Source organism: Callionymus lyra, chromosome 2, assembly GCF_982586985.1.
Source record: "Callionymus lyra chromosome 2, fCalLyr1.hap1.1, whole genome shotgun sequence".
NCBI classification, from domain to species: Eukaryota; Metazoa; Chordata; class Actinopteri; order Syngnathiformes; family Callionymidae; genus Callionymus; species Callionymus lyra.
In genome coordinates, this window is record NC_141819.1 from 23,944,699 (window position 1) to 23,963,745 (window position 19,047).

Here is a 19,047-nt window from a genome sequence, read left to right on the forward strand (position 1 = left end):
AAAGAGAAGAAGGTATTATCTTTTTCTTCCTCCTTGAAAACAGAGGTTCAACTGTCGCTCCAATGTCTGTAGGTTTGACTCGATGTCTGAGAGTCATGTGATGTCCAGAGTGTCGCTGGGATGAACCCCAGACTTCTAAAGTCTACGAGGGTGTCAGCATGTCCTCAAGACGCTAAAAGCAGGTTCCTGTTTTATTCTGGTACTTCCTTGTTTTGTTTCCTTCCCGTGTCTGAAACAGAGAACTTCTTATTCACCATCATCAATTTAAGAGAAACTCAACAAGGCCTGCTGGATTATATATACGAGGCTTCGCAGGCTGATGCAAACGATTGCAGAGAAATAGATCTAAACGATCCCAACGTTAATGTACAGGAGGAGCCGGTGTTTGTTTAAAGGCTGACGATGACCAGAGAATGAAAGATAAGCACATCTGTACATGTGATGAACACCACAAATGTAAACCTTCTTCTTATCTAAGTTCCAACAAACTCTCCCGTGAGAAGAAATACTCATTCACAGGTTTGTTGATCCCTTTTTTTTAACCTTCAACGATGGTACATATTTAAGTAACGTGTTAAGAAAATACTTTGAAAAATGTCTTTGTAGAAACTTTACAGACCATAACTGACATTAGATATAGCAGGTAGGCACTATCATGCTAATGGTTATGTTAAAAAAAAGAAAAAAAAAGGATTTGACCAGAAAAAAGCCTTTTAATATGATGTCAAAGTAGATCCAAGTACTTGTGGTGAGATCAGGATTTGGGTCAAAGATGGACAAACGATGGTTAAAAGATGCATTAAGACGGAGGTAATTTTTGTATTACGAACTGGTTTAATGTGGGCATCAAATTCATGGACTAGCCTTCATATGAAAACATTTTCCCACTAGTTTTTAGGTTTATTTTTTGGGTAAACTTGACTGAAATGAGTGTCTTGATGTGTCAAGAGTCACACGCTCATGTTACTAAAACCAGCTTTTTTTTTTTTAAAACAAAACAACATTCAGACAGTAATAATCAGAAACAGAAGTAACAAAGATCGTTTTTTCTCCCAGTAACAAATGCCTCGGGGGTTAAGAGCTGCACCGAGAGAAGAAGCAACAGATACAGATGGGAGTCAAACGTACCAGGTTGATAAACACTTGCTGGTCAACCGAGCAGAACTTGTTGGACAAACATTCCTCGTGAAATATTGACGCCGCACCACGGATCCCTCCCCAGCAGGGGTCAGAGTACAGCCTGGATCATAAATAACACAAATGTTCCAGAACAGAAGAGAAGCAGCCTTGTGAGAGTCAAAATAAGACATAGGTTTAATGCATAATTCATACGACTCCTTTATGGATACACGGTAACCATGGCGACACGTCCATGAGGAAGTGGAAATTTCAACAATGGGGCTTTTTGTGACTTGATGAGGAACCTGATTGTTTGACGGAAACAGATGATACCAACTTCTCCGAACACCGACAGTGCATTATATTGCAGTTCATTAGCTTCACTTTTACCACAACATTGCTTATTAATTCATTGACAACCAGGACTGGGTGTTTTTAATGTTTTGACGTTTTATTGTATCATGTTGGTGGTTGTTGCTGCTTCACCAAAGAAGTGATGGACAGTCCACACTAATAGCATGAAAGAAAGAAAGAAAATATTTGGATGAGGCTCTTTTAAATCACTGTGGCGTAGGAATTAAAAATAAAGCAACACTGACAGATGAACCACAGATTAAAGAAAAAGAGCAGCATTCAATGGAAGAACACTGCCCCCTACCGGCTTGTAACCGCAACATTGAAATAAGTACATATAAGTTTCGTAAAAAAATGTTTTTGACTTCCCAGCCAACTCAAGAATGTATTAAAGCTTTTAAACACGGATTCTTTTTAGAAACAATATCGTTGTTTGAGGACTAAACAAATGTACAAATGTAAACCTGAAACTTAGTATGTTAACAAATAAATTCCATATATATTCATACACGCATGAAAAAAAAAAAGATTTAGCAAATTTATGTCACATTTTACATGGTTGAACAAATTCGACTTCATTGAATCACATTAAATAAAATGATGAGTGAGAAAACATATTGTTGTATTGATTTATAAATAAATATTCTTACATTTAACATGTCATTTTTTTATGTTAAAGTTGTGATTTTAAACAAGAATATATTTTCATAAAAGTCACCCATGACATCAAGAACTGTGTTTCTTTCAGAAGGTTAACAAACTTTAAAATCTACTCTCAACCCTGTAGCAACTGATATAATAACATCCCTGGAAATAAGTCTGAGAGGCGAGTCATCAACGGTGTGTTGTAGAAACCCAGACAAAAAAAAGGATTTTTCAGTTGAATTTAATATTGCAACTTTTCAAAGACACTGAGAATCCATAAAAGAATAAGACAGAAAGAGAGAGAGAGAGAAAGATAGAAAGAGAGAAAGAGAGAAAGAGAGAGAGGGAGAGAGAGAGAGAGAGAGAGAGAGAGAGAAAGAGAGATTTCAAAGGACGGGGTGAGGAGTGAAGCGTCCACTCTGATGTGCTTCTTTCTTACAAATACAAAACACTCTCTTGAGGGTTAGTCGATTAATGTTCTGTTATAGCTGAAGCTTTTCTTTTAGATATATTTGGACTAAGACAATCTGGCGTGTTTTGGCTTTGAAGCTCCTCATTCAGCTGAAGGACTGTACATTTCTCTGTGTCACTCTTTTATAGCGTGTACTGCATTCACATGAAACTGACATTTGAGTTTAGGCTTCAGCCGACCGTGTGCTTTTAAATGAAGTGGAGTATCTGTGACTCAAAGTCACTAACTGGTGGTTTTTATTCAGTCGCGTTCGCAGGAGACGACAAGACGTGATTTACTAAGATCTTTCCGGGCTTCAGCTCTCGTCCACTGAGCTGCAGCTGTTCATTTACTCTGTTCACTTGTGCACTCAGATGAATGACGACAAACATTTATCCATCTAAAGGTCAATCAAATATGACTGAATGTTGTATTGTCTTCATAACTCAAGAGACTGTAAAAAAAAAAGATAGTTAGTAAATCAGGCCTTGAATCTTCGTCTGCGTCACAATATAATCCCCGTGTTCATGGCTGTGCTCATTCCAACTCTCACATTGACACCATTGAAACTCATCAGTAACTTAAGGTTATAGAAACCAAAACATGATCCAATCTGGAAACAGAACGTGGTCATGGATTCATAAATACATTTACAATATATGTCCGTCACTCTAAAACCACAAATAAACAATATGATACAAACGAAAGCGACGTTTCAAACTACACTTGAAGACGAAATACTTATAATACACGATGGGAATGTACATTATTTATCTTTTTTACAATTTAAAAGTCGATATATTACAGCGAGGGTGGAGTTTATGTTCGGACGAGTGCATAGCAAAATAGATCATTTGAACACGAGAGGGAACAGACACGACGGCTTTTAGAAAAACAATGTTAAAAACCAGGTTTAAGGCAAATGTCGTCATTTAAAATTGGCATAGTCAGAGAAGATGTCCACAAAGTCTTGTACCACCCGATAGCAGAAGTCGTATTGTTCCTGTGGGGCGAAGAAAATGACAATGCTGTAGAAAATATGCTGAACTAAACACAGTGAACCAAACATTTTATCCTAAAATTCACAAAAAAAAATTATGGATTTGTTATTCACAAATAAATAATGTTTAGCTGAATGTATATTTTCACTGAGCCAAGCTATATGATTTTTGAAGAAAATGTTATCGCCCTTTTAAAAAGTGTAAGAAATACCCATATACCGATATATATTATAAAAAAAATTCTTCATTACACTGTATCGATATTCTACACTACTGTGTTCATTTGTTTAAAAAGAAATTAAATAAAGTTGTTCAGAAAGTTTTTTAATCCTATTTTATTTTAATCAAAGTTCTTTTATAGTTTATATTTCACTAAAGTGTATTTAAAATAAAAATAATTTAATAATAAATTACAATTAACATGCAAATATTCATGGCATTTGTTCATTTTTTTGTTGAAATTAAACTTCTGGCCACTAGATGGCAGCAGTCATTATGTCCTTTAGCTATAGTTAAAGGAACCGTGAAATCCTGCGAGATGACTGGGGACGAGAAGACACAGTCGACTCTAGAGCCTTTTAAAGCTTTAGACATATTTTGGTTTAAAAATTTGAAAACAAATAGATATGTATAATAATATATAATGAATAAAATAATACATTTTCTATTGATTTTAATGAATAAAATACAAACTGGACATTAATAAGAGTCTCTTAAATATTTTAAGAATTGGGATGTACCTTTTTTTGCGTCACACTAAAGTTAAATGGTTTAAAAAAGAAAACAACTCACTTCCATGTAATCATCTTTGAAGTTTTCTATTGATAGTTTTTTTATTTATGATATATTTTTGTCAAAATTAAAGCAGTATTTGTTGTACAAAACTATGTTGATTTTGTTTTCCACTCACCACAGTCTGGACCATGTGAGGCCTCTGCATGCGTAAACTCTTCACAGTTTGGAACACGTCCAGAAGACCCTCAGCCTTGACCCGCTCCAGGATGTTGCTCAGCGAGATGAACGTACCGGTTCGTCCGGCGCCGGCGCTGCAGCAGCAGAAGTCACGCTTCACACACAGATGGAGGGAAGTTGAGAGTGATTTGATTCGTACCTGCAGTGCACCACGATAGGATGGTTCCCCGACTGCTGCTGCTGCCTCTGCACTGACGCGATGATGTCGATCATTCCCTTCCCCTCCGCCGGAATTCCAATCTCCGGCCAGCCGTGGAAGTGGAAGTGTCTGATCGTCCTCGTCTGCTTCTCCTTGGAGGAGACGGTGGATCATCACGGCTCAAATATGATTTAGTCGTCGCTCAAGAGAGCGTAATGGACGAGAAGTGAATAAGCTGCAGGCGAGTAAGTGCTTCTCCAGGAGGAGGAAGGAAGAGACGTTTAATATCCGTCAAACTTCAGTCCTGATCTTCTCCTTCCTTCTCTCGTATCGCTCAAGGATGCTTCTATTAGATTCTAGAGCGTCTCCGTTTACACGTTTACTTTACATAAGATATGATACACTCGGATTATGTTGCCGGCCGGATGGTTGACGTAAGATCAACACTCATTCATGTTCATGTCGATATAGTGACATTTAAAGACGTCCGTGTTTAAGATAAGATAAGGAACAGAGTTTATGGAAGTCAGCAATTACACAAGTAAGTGATGTTGAATAAATTGAATTTGATAGTGAAAGAGAACAATTACAATAACATTACATTTCTTTCATCTCACAACCTTATTTGGTCCATTTTGACCCCTTGTTTGACACCCTTGCTATACATATGTAATATCATCTATTCTAAATATAATAAATAATACGACATGTATTCATATTTTTGTAAATAATTCTGGAATACACAGTAATTAGATAATTGAACATTATAACTAAACACTGTAACATTCCTCTCTGATTTAAGAGAACATTTTCTGTCGGTCATTTTCTGCTTTATCTTAAAACAGCATTACACATGATTGATAACATTGTTTCTGGCTCCCCCTAGTGTCTGAACAGTGTCATTTCAATGTAGAGGACCCTTTATGGTTCACAAAAAAGATAGAAGATCTCTTGTGTCACTTTACCTTCCTGGCTAGTTCAAAAATACTTTCACTACTTCCTATAAAATATTATCTCCGACCCGCTGTTGTTCACCAGTTTGTTGGTCACCAGGTGGGTCGTCCAGACTAGGTTGTGTAGTGAAGAATATCATTAAATAAAACATTAAGAGTTCCACTGTGATCATGACTGTTCAAAATAAAGCTACACTAAAGAAAAGGTGAAGAAAAAAAAACAATAATGATGTCAAAATGTTACATAGTGCTGTTTTGAAACAGGATGTTTGATGATAAATGCAAGCTCAGCTCATTCTTACCGGTAAGTAAGTGAGTACCAAATCTCGTAAACTGAACGTTTCACACAACGTGTCTCCCTTCAGCTCCACTTTGTAATCTCCGTAAGTGTCGGAGTCTTCAGCTGGCCAGTACTGACAGCACTTGTCCTGCAAACCATATTTAGGATTGAAATGAAAGGTTTGAAGCAGAAACGTTATTCTAATGAATATTGTCGGCTCACCTGCTCCCTCTCCTGGAGCTCTGTGAGCATGACGATGGAGTGACACTTCCACTCCCACACCATTCTCCAGAAATCCTCCACGGTGTGAGGAAGAGGCCCCTGGGTGGCGATGAAGTAGTCTTTCTGCCTGTATCCCTGAAGGCAAAGAGAAAATTGAGACTCTTGTTTCACTTACGTCACCGTATCTGAAAACATTTGAACGTACGTCTATAAACGACGCGTTGATGTAATCGGTGAACTCTTGTCCTCTTCTCATGGAGAGAATGACTCTGTTAAAGTCGTCTGCAGAAAAGAAGAATCTATTAATTGGAGGTTTCAAGTGTCTAAAGTTGAATTATGTCGACACTCACAAGGAATAATTTGCAGAACTCTGTTCTTCTTCATGTTTGCTGGCAGGTTTCCTGTCCTCATGTTCTCCTTCATGATTCGCATGTTTGTGAGTTTCTGTCGAATCAGCAACATGTCAGAACATCACACAACCAAATCATAAGATACAGAAAAATATTTTACCTGAGTTACTGTATTTTAAGTTACTTTTGTGTCATTTTTTTTGACGAATGATAAAGTACAACATAAATGAGAGACATAAATAGTACACTATCAAAGCTATCAATGAAAGAATGTAAATGTTATTATAAAAAAAACACAGAAAATGTCAAGATAGTAGTAAAAGTTTTTGGTAGAAGGTTCATTACTTTGATTATCACTTAATCTGGATATTAAACAAAATTGCAAAATAAGTAGTATAATCAATTAAAATAGCCTTTATGTTAACTATTATTTGAGAGTTTTATTGAGAAAATACAGCATCTACAACCAATTTATATATATATATATACACACAATTGTATTCCTTCATTAAAACAATTACAATTATATGAAAGTTACAGAAAGATTAAAATTATTGACTCATGTTTTCACAGTTTCAATCATGAATCACACTTTCACTTCCTCTCAGACTTGTGACTACCTTTCATAACCGTTTTTAATTTACAGCTCATAGTCGACTATTCTGTAAGAAAACATGTACAAGGGAACATATTGTTAGTCGATTTAATAAAAAATATGAACTTCTTTACCTTGAATTCCTCCTCAAGCCCAACCCGATCACCATCGGTGAAGGTGTTGTGCAGTTTGTGTAAATGTCCTTCCAGAGACGACACGTCCAGCTCCGTGTCCCCATAGAGGTAGTATTCCAGAAGAGCCTGGTAGATGAACGAGTACTGCATCTGTGGCGACAGGAACGTGAGTTTATTCGACATCTTGAACACGACCGTTCGTCCAGCCACTTACGTCCGTCTGTATGAGCTGCGAGCGCTGTTCTCGTATCTTAGCAACAAAACCAAAAACGTTGATTTTCTGCTCGGCGTGCATCATGTCGATCATGGCGTCGATGACGATGAAGGTGCCAGTCCTGCCGACGCCAGCGCTGCAGGAGGCGAAGCAAACGTCGACACAGTGAGATCCAGTGACTCATGATGCTGACAGAAAGTTCAATGATTTTCTTATATCTAACCTGCAATGAACCAGAATGGGCCCTGATTGGGGAGGATTGACTGCTTTGACCTTTTTCAGGAACTTGAGCATGCCGATGGGAGAGAAGGGAACCCCGAAATCTGGCCAGCTGGTGAAGTGGAGCTGAGTGAGGAGTCGGGGAGTTTTTGCTGCATCATTGGTTTGCTACAGGAAAACACAGAACCAGTGAGTGTGACGTCCCCCCTTCCCTAAAACAGCTTGTTTGCATCAGTTTAATCCTCAGGCACGTCTGCGGCGAACCAACGTAGTTCTTTCAAACTCACATATTGTATGCAGAACTTGCGGATGGTGTAATCCACCAGAACAGTGAAGTCCTCCACAGCCACCCTCACGTTGCCATAGGTCCAGCAGCCCTGATCTGGCCAGTACTGGTAACACTTGTCCTGAGGGAACAAAACAAATGATAACGTTCAACCGACTTGACTCCTTCAGAGGAGACGAGTCACACTGATTGAGAGAGATAATTAATATATAATATCCATATATCATCACACATGAGATTAGGAATATTTATTTCAATGTTTAAACGATTCATTTAAACTTTAACTAAAGACATTATGATCAACCACTTACTTCTTTTCTTTCTTTTAAATTTGTCAACATAACAACAGTCACTACTTTCTGTTCCCAAATCATCCTCCAGAAATCGGCCGCTGTCTCTTCTTTTGGACCTGTGAGAAAAGACAAAGAGTATTCACATATTATCCTTTAAACACAAGTGAAATAAATAAATAAACATCTCAGGTTGTGCATCAAAGTACCTTGTGCTCCTATGAACTTGTTCTTCTCTGTAAATCCCTGTTGTCCAAAATAAAATGAAAAAAATGAAAAAGAAAACCCACTTCAAATAATTAAAAAAAACACAATAGTTATTAAAAGTTTCCATACAAAATAATAGTATTAATCACTTTAAAAGCATTTTGGTGCGTCCTTTGACGAATAATGCACTAGTTTAAGCTACTAGTTAGCGCTAATGAGCTAATGAACTTTGGAAAAAACAACATATTAATTCTCTATAAAATAAAATTAATGAAGTTTCAATATTCTTACACCATTGGCTGTGAATTAACCAACAATAAAGCATTAATATGGAGGATATTAAAACTTATCATGAAACTAATTGTTAAGCATTTTATCAAACGTCAGCATGTTAGCATGATGTTAGCTCCACATAGGTTTTCTTGTTGCTTGTTTAGCTAGGTTGATAATTGTGATTTATATAGCGTTTTATAGATATATAAATATAATATTATAGCAATACTTGAGTTAGAAAAGTGCAGCACTCCCAGCACTAAACACATTTATTTTCTTTACGTTATTTTGTTTTCCTAAAAAACTCACGTCAATGTAAGAAGCGTTGATGTAGTCGGTGCAGGTGTTTCCATCCAGCTGAGAGATCACGACTCTGGAGTGATCGTCTGTGGAGAAAACACACCTGAATAAAGAGCTACAATTTGAACTTAAATGACGATAGAACCACAGATATACAATCATGTTTATCTATGGAATGGAAAAAGCAAATCTAATCATTGAAAATGTGTATATATTGTAGTCAATTATTGATGACAAGAATGTTTTGTTGGGTCATTTAAGCACATAATAATCATAGTATAGTAATGCAAGTAAAAATCTGCGTTCTTTAGGAAAGACTTGAAACTTATCAACACACACTCACACATGAAAATATACAGGCAGAAAATCTACGAAGCATAGAAGAGGTTGTACACTCACAGGGAAGGATGTTAGGGTATCTGTTCTTCTCCTTGTTGTCTTCCTTGTTGGCCTCCTCGTACGTCCCGTGAGCGTTCCCTCCTGGCAGAGACTGCCGGACACACACACACACACACACACACACACACACACACACACACACACACCACACACACAAGTTAAATCCGACCCAAACATTCCTCAACAGTATCGGTCCGACAATCATGACATAAGAACAGTCGGGTTTCTGCGTAACTTTGAGCAGCTCTGTTGACTTCACTTCCCCTCGAAAAAACAAAAGAATGTTCTTTCAATACATCCATCTTCCTCTCAGCATGACCTGCACTTCTCTCAAACTGGGCACAACACACACCAGTCACTCTTAGATTCAGTAGAAAAGGAAACGTAATGGTCACAGTTTTAAAAGTGTGTTTCTAGAGAAATCTTTCAATTACAAGATATAAAAAATGGATTACGGCAAAAATGTAGAGAATAGTTGAAAGGATATGGAGACGAAGGAGCTGTTATACTTACTAAAAAAAAAGGAAACAATAAAATATATAAAAGAATAAACAATAAATAAATTCCACATACTCAAAATGTATTAGATGATTTGGACAAACATATCTTCCATTTTATAAACATCCAAACATAGGAGCCAGAATGATCAGATTTGGTAAGAGGATGTTTAAAAAAAATGGAATAAATAAAAACATTAGCAGATATTTCGTTTCTTAATCTCGGTTTGCTTCGTATCATAGTCACAAGTGTAGAAGGAGGTATTTTCCCGTGTGAGGTCATGGTTTGTCACAGGAAGGTGACACATAGAAGGTAGTATTTTTTTAAATAGCAGATAGAAATAGAAGATTTCCTTGTTGAGTAGGAAAATATGTTCGTAAAAAATTTATAGATCTGCATCTATAGAAGTTCCAAAAATATTAGCTCAGAAACTCGTTTTTTTTCTTTGTGCATAAAGATTAAGAAACATATTCTTTCTATTCCACAGGTTTAGACGGTCATAATGTTATGTCACACATCGTCCCACAGTTGACTCACGTTGTACTCCTCCCGGAAGAGTTTGCCATCGTCGGCCGACCGGAGCCGGTACTCGTCCTCCAGACTCTCCACGGCTAAGGGAAGGTACGTCTTTAAGGCCGAGGGGGATCTCGGCAGAAGAACCACCGTCTGTTGCTCTGTGAGGAACATCAAAGTTATCTTCCCAGCAAGAGACCAGTCACCAAACCAAATAATGACATGTAATTACAACATTGCTACAACTATTCATTCAGTTCTTCATTCCTTCAGTCACGATTTTATTTATTTCTTGTTGAGTTCTGGAGGTTGTTAGCAATTTTATCTGAACATTTTCATCCATGTTACACAGTAGAGACGCCATGAGAAGTTAGGAATTGTAGAGAAAGGTTGTTAGGTTTTGTATTTAAGGTTTTTTTTTAGTACAGTTTCTGCCATCTTTTTCAGTATTTCAGAATCAGAAAGCGTTTATTCTGATGCTGATGAATTATAATTAGTTTTAAATAAAAACAGAATTTGATTTGACATCAAGACAATAATTACTGAGAAAATCTGTTGTTCTCCATTGACGTCTGATTGTTATATTGCATGTAGTAAACCAAGACAATAAACCAGGAGAGAGAATATCACCAGATGTTAACAACCCTCATAGAACCCTGCAGAGATTTGGTTGAATCACCAGATCACACGTTCGGTCAGACACGCCCACATCATGAGAGAGAGAGAGTGTTAGTTCGACGGTCCTGACACCGGCACCGAGTGTACCTGACCTGGAGGCACTGTAGTGTAAACCGATTCAGTGCTGTATCCAAAATCTAAAACACATCAGACAGGGTCAAAGGTCAAGGGTCTTCGTGGTACACGTGGAGGTGCGGCACCGGTGCAACAGCTTTGATCGACAGTTTGTCGTGTCGACTTCAAACCAGTAACGGCACACACGTTTGAAGTCGATGGTAGTTTGTAGGTTAAACCCTGTATCAGCGCTCAGAGACCATTAAACCACAGGAAGTCGAAGTAAACCACAGATCTGCAGTCAAGGATGTGATAAAAGAAATACACCTCTGACAAAACGACAAGATGAAGAAAACTCTCTTTGGTATCACTTCATTGAGGGGAATTCAACTCTAATGTCACGAGTGGAAGTGGAGGAGTCGGAAAATCTGTATGTTTTAAATAATTTCCATTGTCGCCTTCATATTTGTCTCAAAGGTTTTAACTAGATCGTCTTCAGTGCAGAATGATGGAATAGAATTTCATGTAGCAGAATGTTTGGAGAATAAACAGAATAATGAAGATGCTAAATGATGTATTCTGATTAATACAAGCTTGTAACGCTGTCACTTGTGTCTTGGCCTTCGTGATTTAAGAGAGAGCTCCCACTGGCTCCCCTTGTGTCAGAACACTGTAACTGCAATGTTGCGAAGCCTCCGTTGCCAAATACAGCATGTGTTTTTTGTTTACAAAACAAGATAAAGGCTTTTGTTGTGTCCGTTTCTTTTTTTAAATTTTCCTGGTAACTTCAGAAAGTCTCTCTTAGTACTTCATATGAAACTAAACTCCCTCCCTGTCCATCAATCTCACAAGTATTGTTGATTATTTATTTCATTTTGTTGGTTATTTATTTTTATTTATTTTCTTGAATGTCTTAATTATTGTCCTTTCAACCGTATTCATGTTTTGCTTCGTGGGTCAGAGAAGACCATAATTTCATTTATGCTGTATGTCTCGATACATACATATTTGACAATAAAAGAACTTGAACTTGAACTGATGAGGTCACATGACACTTATAGACTCTCTCGGCACTTCGTCCAGTTCTACTTCATTCATCTATCAGTAAAGAAAATATAGTAAATAAGGTCTCTTGTAAAATGCGTAAGAATTTTACAGGATTAAGAAGAATAGGAATATGTTTAAAATAGATTAGGACCCATCCATGAGATATTACAGAGTATTTTAAGAAGTTGTCATAACAGTTGAAATCATGTATGTCAACTAACAGAAGCAGAAAACGTTTACTGCCAGTGTTGTAAACCCAAGTTTGTTGTGGTGGCGTAACAGAATATAAAAATAAAATAAAATAATACCAATGAAATAAAAAGGGAAGGAAATGTTCACGATGTATTATAAGTAGTAAAGCATTATATTTATATCTGTTTTTATGCAAAAGTGCCACATTATAATTAAAGTATTACAACTTAATCTGTATTACCGACTCAAAAGTGTAATTTTAGTTCTAGAAATAGTATAATGATACAATATAGGATGACTTTTGGAGCTTTAAGTTAAGTATCAACACTAGCAGTAGGTCTGAACATCTTTTCAGATTGTAATACATGTTATTTGTAATTAAATTGTTATTAAAAGACAGTCTTTTGACTTAAATCTTTCAAAGTACATATCAGCAAAATATTTTAAAAAGTTTTTAAACATGATTATAAACCATAGTAACTTTTTATTGAAGCTTATGTTCTGTAAGGTCTTAACAATGTGCCCTGAACGCATCATACATGATACCTTCATAGAGAGTCTCTCCTGGATGATGTTTCTTGAAGTGTGTTATTCTCTATAAGAAATCAGCATTTACTGGCGTAAAAATATATTACCAAACACCACTAAAAATATCACCAACATTTATTAAATCTTAAAGTTTAAATACTCAGTAACATAATCCCATAAATTAATTATTGACTTCAACTTGTCCATGAAGTCTTGACTGCAAACACAATGTTTCTTAGAATCCAACTGTGTTTCTAAGATGGTGGTGAAGTTACCTTGTTCCTCCAGGATGCCATTTGGTATCTTCTTGTCGCCTGTTGTGACGGCCGCTTTCCTCTGGTTTCTTAACCTGCCCGGAAAGAAAGAAAGAAAACAAATGAAAATCTCACAATCAACCCAAAATAAAATAGAGTCCATCCCACCATTTGAAGTTTGAGAAACTATTCTTTCTCATTAGACGAACGTTGTGGCAAGACTGTGTTAAAATCCAACAAGTGATCTGAGCTCCGCTCTGAGAGTGACTTCACTTCTAACTGAGCACGAGTCGACTCGCTGCACTTCCTCCCTGACTCCGCCTCAGTGACTAAAGGCGGAAGTGTTTGTCACGCTGTTGAGGAGGAGGAGGAGGAGGAGGAGGAGGAGGAGGAGGAGGAGGAGGAGGAGGAGGAGGAGGAGGAGGAGAGAAGGGCTTCTCTACCTGAGGAAGTACCAGGCCAGCAGGGCGATGATCAGTACCAGCAGCGACAGAACCAGGACGGTGGGCAGGACGTGTCGACTCGTGGTCGTTACTCCCTCTGAGGAGGAGCAGAGATGCAGTCGAACACGTGGTTGTTATGAATGATGTTTTCTGTGTTTGTCGTTTATTTAACATTGAAGATATTTGTTATTTATTGGGTTTATTTATCCCTTGTTCATTTAAAAACTCATTATTTTCATGAATTAATAACAAATAACAATTTTATTCTTAGACTCTTATATATTGTCAAGTTTAACTAAACACTAATTATTAGTAGTTTTAATAAATATTATGTATTTACAACTTGATCTAATAGTAGTTAAACATTTTTTCTTAATATTATGCATTTTTTTAATTTTCATGTTTTCATTTTCATATTCAGTTATTATATTGTTGGATATTAAGAGGATACATATTAATTACTTAATGGGTTTACATGAAGATTTGACTAAATATATTGGATTTAAAATGTATGTTTCCCATACTTTTAATACTCTAGTTTCATTCTGTTTTTTAATTTTTTTTATTGGAAACTAAAAAAACGTGTTTCCTCATATCAAGGATTCCTTTAACTAAAAACTTTGTTTTTTATTTTAAATATAAAAATTTTCACAACAACTTTGCAGAGCGTTATTCAAAAGACTGAATCTATGTTGACATTTATAAAGAGAAATAATTGTCTTGATGTTTTCACGTATAGGTTGACATTTTAATTCAAGCAACACCTCAGAAGATTGGATGACAGACGTCTGCAGAAAGACAGCCACACCATCATTAGCTCGCGCCCGCAGACGCACAATAATCTGAAAATGATCGTCCCGGACCCGCTCAGAACCTCCTGTCATCCGCACTAACACACTCCTCAAAACCACTATTATCTGGCAGATGCACACGCAGCAGAAACCATCATCATCATCGTCGTCACGACAGCGACGGTGAGACATTCGGTTCATTGTCCTCACCTTTTGTGTGGTTGCCGTTACTGCTGGAGTTGGACGACGCAGTTGTTGCCACTAGGAACAGAAGTGGGACCATTGTGACTGCGGAAAAACAACATCAGGAGGAGAATTATTTCATTTAGAGCCAGACGTGTTCTCATGGACAGCAGTCCTGGGAAGACGGAGGACGGAGAATATCACCATTCAGGTCAAACAACAGCCATTGACGGATCAGAGACATGTTTATGAATCATCTGCCAATGAATGCTAAAGGTCATGAGGTCACCGTGGAAACAACAAAACTCATTTCCTGCTATAGTGACTGTCATGTTATGAATATCTATTTAGTACATCCGCGTATGTATGAAGAAATCGTGGGGGAAAACATTAGAGTTAAAGACTCCATCAATTATCGTTCAAGTTATCCAATACTTTCAGACACTTTGCTAACATGTCCTGGGTCCGCCCCAGGGTCTCTCCCTATTCAAAGCTGCCAGGATAAAGGAAGGCTGACCTCCCAGACTTTGTCTCTAAACTCCACACACGTGAACTAAGATGAGTAACAGTTAGTGTCTCCTAAAGAAATAATTTAATAAAAATTAAAACATTTAAAAAAATGTTTCATTCATAATGTATATAGTGTTTCAATATATGTGTACTGTTTGGCCTAATATAGTGTGAATATATTTTCAATATTTTTTGTGTGAACAACTGAAACGACTCATATTTTTCCGATAAGAGAAGAATAAAGTTACAGCCATCAATCAATCATTTATTTCCTCATTATAATAAACTCAGGGTTCAAGGTAAAGGTTTTGGAACGATCTTCCTCTCCCTCTGTGTTCGATGGATCTACTGACTCCTTCAAGAAACATCTTGAGACTTTCTTATTTGTTCAGGCTTTTACTTGATTTTCTGAGACTCCTGTGTTGTAAGCGCTTTGTGACCCTGGTCTGGAAAAGCGCTCTATAAATACAAATGACTTACTTATATTTTAAATTTCTTGCCATAAACTGGCGAGTCTGTCCCTGCCCTGTGGTAGGTGGGACGGACTCAGGTGTCATGTGACCTATAAACACAACATCGATAAAGATTGAGTACTGTAATGCCACGGAACACCACAAGGAGGAGCCATTGCACAGCATGTGAATCCTAACCTGCTAAGTAAACGTTTCCTCCATCGTTCATTGAAAAGAAAACCCAGAAGCATGAAAGCAGTATGAATACAATCCAGAAATGATTCAGAGAACTTCCAGTGGGGAGGATGCATACAGGTATATATATATATATATATATATATATATATATATATATTGTTTTATTGTATTGTTGGCTTCAGTTAGTAAAGAGTAACATGTTGATTCTTACACACTGGTTATTGATACTGTACATTTCCTGTATGACTTCTATAGAAAAATATAATTATTCTGAAGGATTTGATGACATATAGAAATACAATAAGAAGTCAAATAAGACAAACACGTTAGAGAAATAAGTTTAAAAGGACATTTGAAGGTATTTTATGGAACTTGTATTTCTTCATAGAGTTGTATATAGAAACAGAAACTGTAGTAGTTCCTCCAGATGTTTCCTGAACTAATGAAACCACTTCACAAGCAGACCAGAATACAGATGAGGATCGAGGAGCTGCGATCGATGCCATTGTTCAAGCGTTCAGAGGAGATGTCACTTGCTATTGATTGGAAGAGTTCTTATCTTTTTTTAAGTGGCTGGTAAAAACCGATACTCCCTGGAGTCCAGTGTTCCGCTCGGTGACTCCGCCGCCTCCTGCAGGTGTGTTTGCTGCAGCTGCGGCGGAGGCTTGAAAAAAAACAACCCTGAATGAAGACTCTTGTGTGAGGAGCCGCAGTGGCCAGGAGCGAGGAGGCGGCGGGGCGACCGACTGCAGCAAGGGCAGAGGGCCCGGGTCAATAATACTTCTCGGAACGATTAATAAACTCTGACATGTCAGCCGCCGGCTTCACGAGGAGACTGGCGAGAGGATTCTAATGAGAGGCGGGGTGACTCCCCCCTCTTTCTTACCCCCCGCTCTGCTCCTTCCTCCTCTTTAGCCCTGTTCAAAGTTGCAAATGTCACTCGCCTGGAAGAGACGGGATGTTTAAACACTGTGAACCTCCAGGAATTCAAGGCAATGTGAGCAAATTCTTTGAGCGTAATGAAGTGAGAATTCACAATCGAAACCTCACTTTAGGCTCAAATCTGACTGTCTTAAAATAACAAAACAACAACTAAAGATCAACTAATGTGTTGATTTAAGTGTGTCTTAAATATATGTTGGACTCTATTGTATCATCAGTATGTGTCTGTTTGGACAAAACTCTCTTTTCATTGAAATATTTACATTAGAAAATGTGCTTAAGGCCCGCCCACTGAAAACACTTTTCTAGAGATGAAATCTTGTTTACAATAACCATGCCTTCTCTGCTGTGATTGGTCAAGCATCTTGGACTAGGACTTGTTGTTTAAACAAAGGGGGTGTGATTACAGTTGGCTGGAGGAGGAGTGAAGCCATTATTATGTCATAATGGACTCTGCTCTCATAACCTCTCGTTTGCTGTTATTTCAGACAGGGGAGAACTTAATAAAGTAATAACTTCGGAGCTGGTTTTTCACATTAGTTGCCTTTTAAAGTAAAAATATGAGACTGATTACAAAAAATAGTTTATTTTGTTTCATTTATTTGTTGTTCAACTTAAAAAACATTTTTTAATGACATTTCAGTTCATATGTGCTTTTTTGTTTTGAAAGTTTGAATACATTTTTTTTCACAATTTAATTCAAACCTCAGGAAATACTATAAAATAAAGTTACAAATTAAGCTTGTTAAGATTATTTATATAATGTCACAACACAATTTACTTGATCTTTTGCATTTGAAGTTTGTTTTTATATTTTCCTTGTTCATATTTTTTTGTTTTAAATTATTCCATAAAAAAAAAAAACTTATTTAAAACTTATTTTCTTTGTCTCTTCTTTTTTGGTGTGACTTCCCTTCACAAAAGATAATGTGGGCCACATTCTATTACAACTAGGACTGCAACTAACACATCTTTAAATAGTAGATTTGTCTCTGAATTAACGACTAGTCTTGTATCAAAATATTTCATGCATTTTGCACGAGGAAAAACACTACTGGCAACAATTATTGAATTCTTTACCAAGGTTTACAAATAGTTGCAGCTCTAATTCCAACTAAGAGGATGTCCTGGTGCAGGGCCAGGAAACAGTGAAGAGATTATTTCTAGGAAATAAACAAGAAAAGATGACATTTGGTATTAACTTCCCCCACGTTGGCGTTTCTTTTCTCTTCCACACAAACCTCGTGGTCATTATCTATCCTTGAGTTTGACCTTTCCCACATCTCAGATTAAACTACAATTTCCGCCAATTTCTTTCCAGTGGAAACGTTGATCATCGAGCCTCTTATTCCCTCGAGCATCTCCGGTCCTCCTCTCAGGTTCTGCCAAGTCGGCATAAACCTGAATAAGATTTCTGGGTTCATTATGGCGTTTGAGCTCAGGTCAGTCTTCGGATCTCGGGTGTGTCAGTGGCGTCTGTGGCGTCTGTGGCGTCTGTGGCTGTCCTCTTCTGTTGTCAGCAGCCATGACTCTCAGAATGGGAGCAGGTCATGGGAGAAGTCAGCTCGGGGGAAGTAGTCAGGGCATGTGTACTTCCACTGATAGGAGACGCTCGCCTCAGGGAACAATGTTGTCCTAGCCAACCACACTGACACTTGTGTGTACGTGTTGTGAGTCCCTGGTGTGTGTGTGTGTGTGTGTGTGTGTGTGTGTGTGTGTGTGTGTGTGTGTGTGTGTGTGTGTGTGTGTGTGTGTGTGTGTGTGTGTGTGTGTTTGCATTACAAAGAGTATTACTTAGACCACTGAGTATCATTTACCATCATTTTTACTTCCTGTTATTTCTTCATTGTGGATTTAAGGCTGTTGCTGGTGCTACACTTGTCTCTCCATTGTTTCTGCTGGACAGTCATACCACGGATCAAGTCACAAACTTGACCTCAGCCTCAGGTCCACATGTGTGACTCACGCCGATGACAAACTTAAACACCTACACACCTCACCAAGTGACAAACAAGCTCTACTGGAGAATTAAAACCGTCTTAAAACAGGTTCAAGATTATATGATCATCTTAGAATTGATTTTTTTAATTAAATATTTTCAGCAAACATGTGATTTAATTATGGCGACTTCTGATTTACCGTCTGGATCCATGAATTATTTGAAGATACTTCACCCTCACGAGGAGCTGCAGTGAAGGTTACTGTATTAAGGCGGTACATCGGTGTGTGTAGTGCAATGAGCTGATTGTCATCCACAATAATTCAAATTTTACAATACGATTTAAATAATAAAAACATTATCATGTAACAATCAAATGAATTAATTCAATATGTTGATTTTTTTTTTTAAGATAACAAGTT

The 19,047-nt window shown here is 37.4% G+C and overlaps 1 protein-coding gene across 4 annotated transcripts in view; it reads right to left on the reverse strand.

Moving 5' to 3' along the window:
- Positions 1-1,296: 1,296 nt before the first annotated feature.
- Positions 1,297-19,047, reverse strand: part of ptprea (protein tyrosine phosphatase receptor type Ea) — a 52,097-nt gene continuing 34,346 nt past the window's right edge. The window contains exons 3-22 of one of the 4 annotated variants that reach the window (XM_087784227.1): positions 14,612-14,689; positions 13,611-13,707; positions 13,189-13,262; positions 11,185-11,229; positions 10,439-10,575; positions 9,404-9,494; positions 9,014-9,090; positions 8,434-8,470; positions 8,246-8,343; positions 7,936-8,055; positions 7,653-7,816; positions 7,430-7,565; positions 7,216-7,365; positions 6,487-6,580; positions 6,342-6,418; positions 6,137-6,271; positions 5,937-6,062; positions 4,682-4,833; positions 4,481-4,616; positions 1,297-3,572 (exon numbers count right to left, since the gene is read on the reverse strand). In XM_087784227.1, coding sequence (XP_087640353.1) covers positions 3,498-3,572; positions 4,481-4,616; positions 4,682-4,833; positions 5,937-6,062; positions 6,137-6,271; positions 6,342-6,418; positions 6,487-6,580; positions 7,216-7,365; positions 7,430-7,565; positions 7,653-7,816; positions 7,936-8,055; positions 8,246-8,343; positions 8,434-8,470; positions 9,014-9,090; positions 9,404-9,494; positions 10,439-10,575; positions 11,185-11,229; positions 13,189-13,262; positions 13,611-13,707; positions 14,612-14,684 — 2,094 coding nt within the window. In that variant the 5' untranslated portion in view covers positions 14,685-14,689 and the 3' untranslated portion in view covers positions 1,297-3,497. Of the gene's footprint in view, positions 3,573-4,480; positions 4,617-4,681; positions 4,834-5,936; positions 6,063-6,136; positions 6,272-6,341; positions 6,419-6,486; positions 6,581-7,215; positions 7,366-7,429; positions 7,566-7,652; positions 7,817-7,935; positions 8,056-8,245; positions 8,344-8,433; positions 8,471-9,013; positions 9,091-9,403; positions 9,495-10,438; positions 10,576-11,184; positions 11,230-13,188; positions 13,263-13,335; positions 13,474-13,610; positions 13,708-14,611; positions 14,690-19,047 lie in introns of those variants that run through there. The other 3 variants (XM_087784228.1, XM_087784229.1, XM_087784230.1) reach the window with 3 other exon arrangements.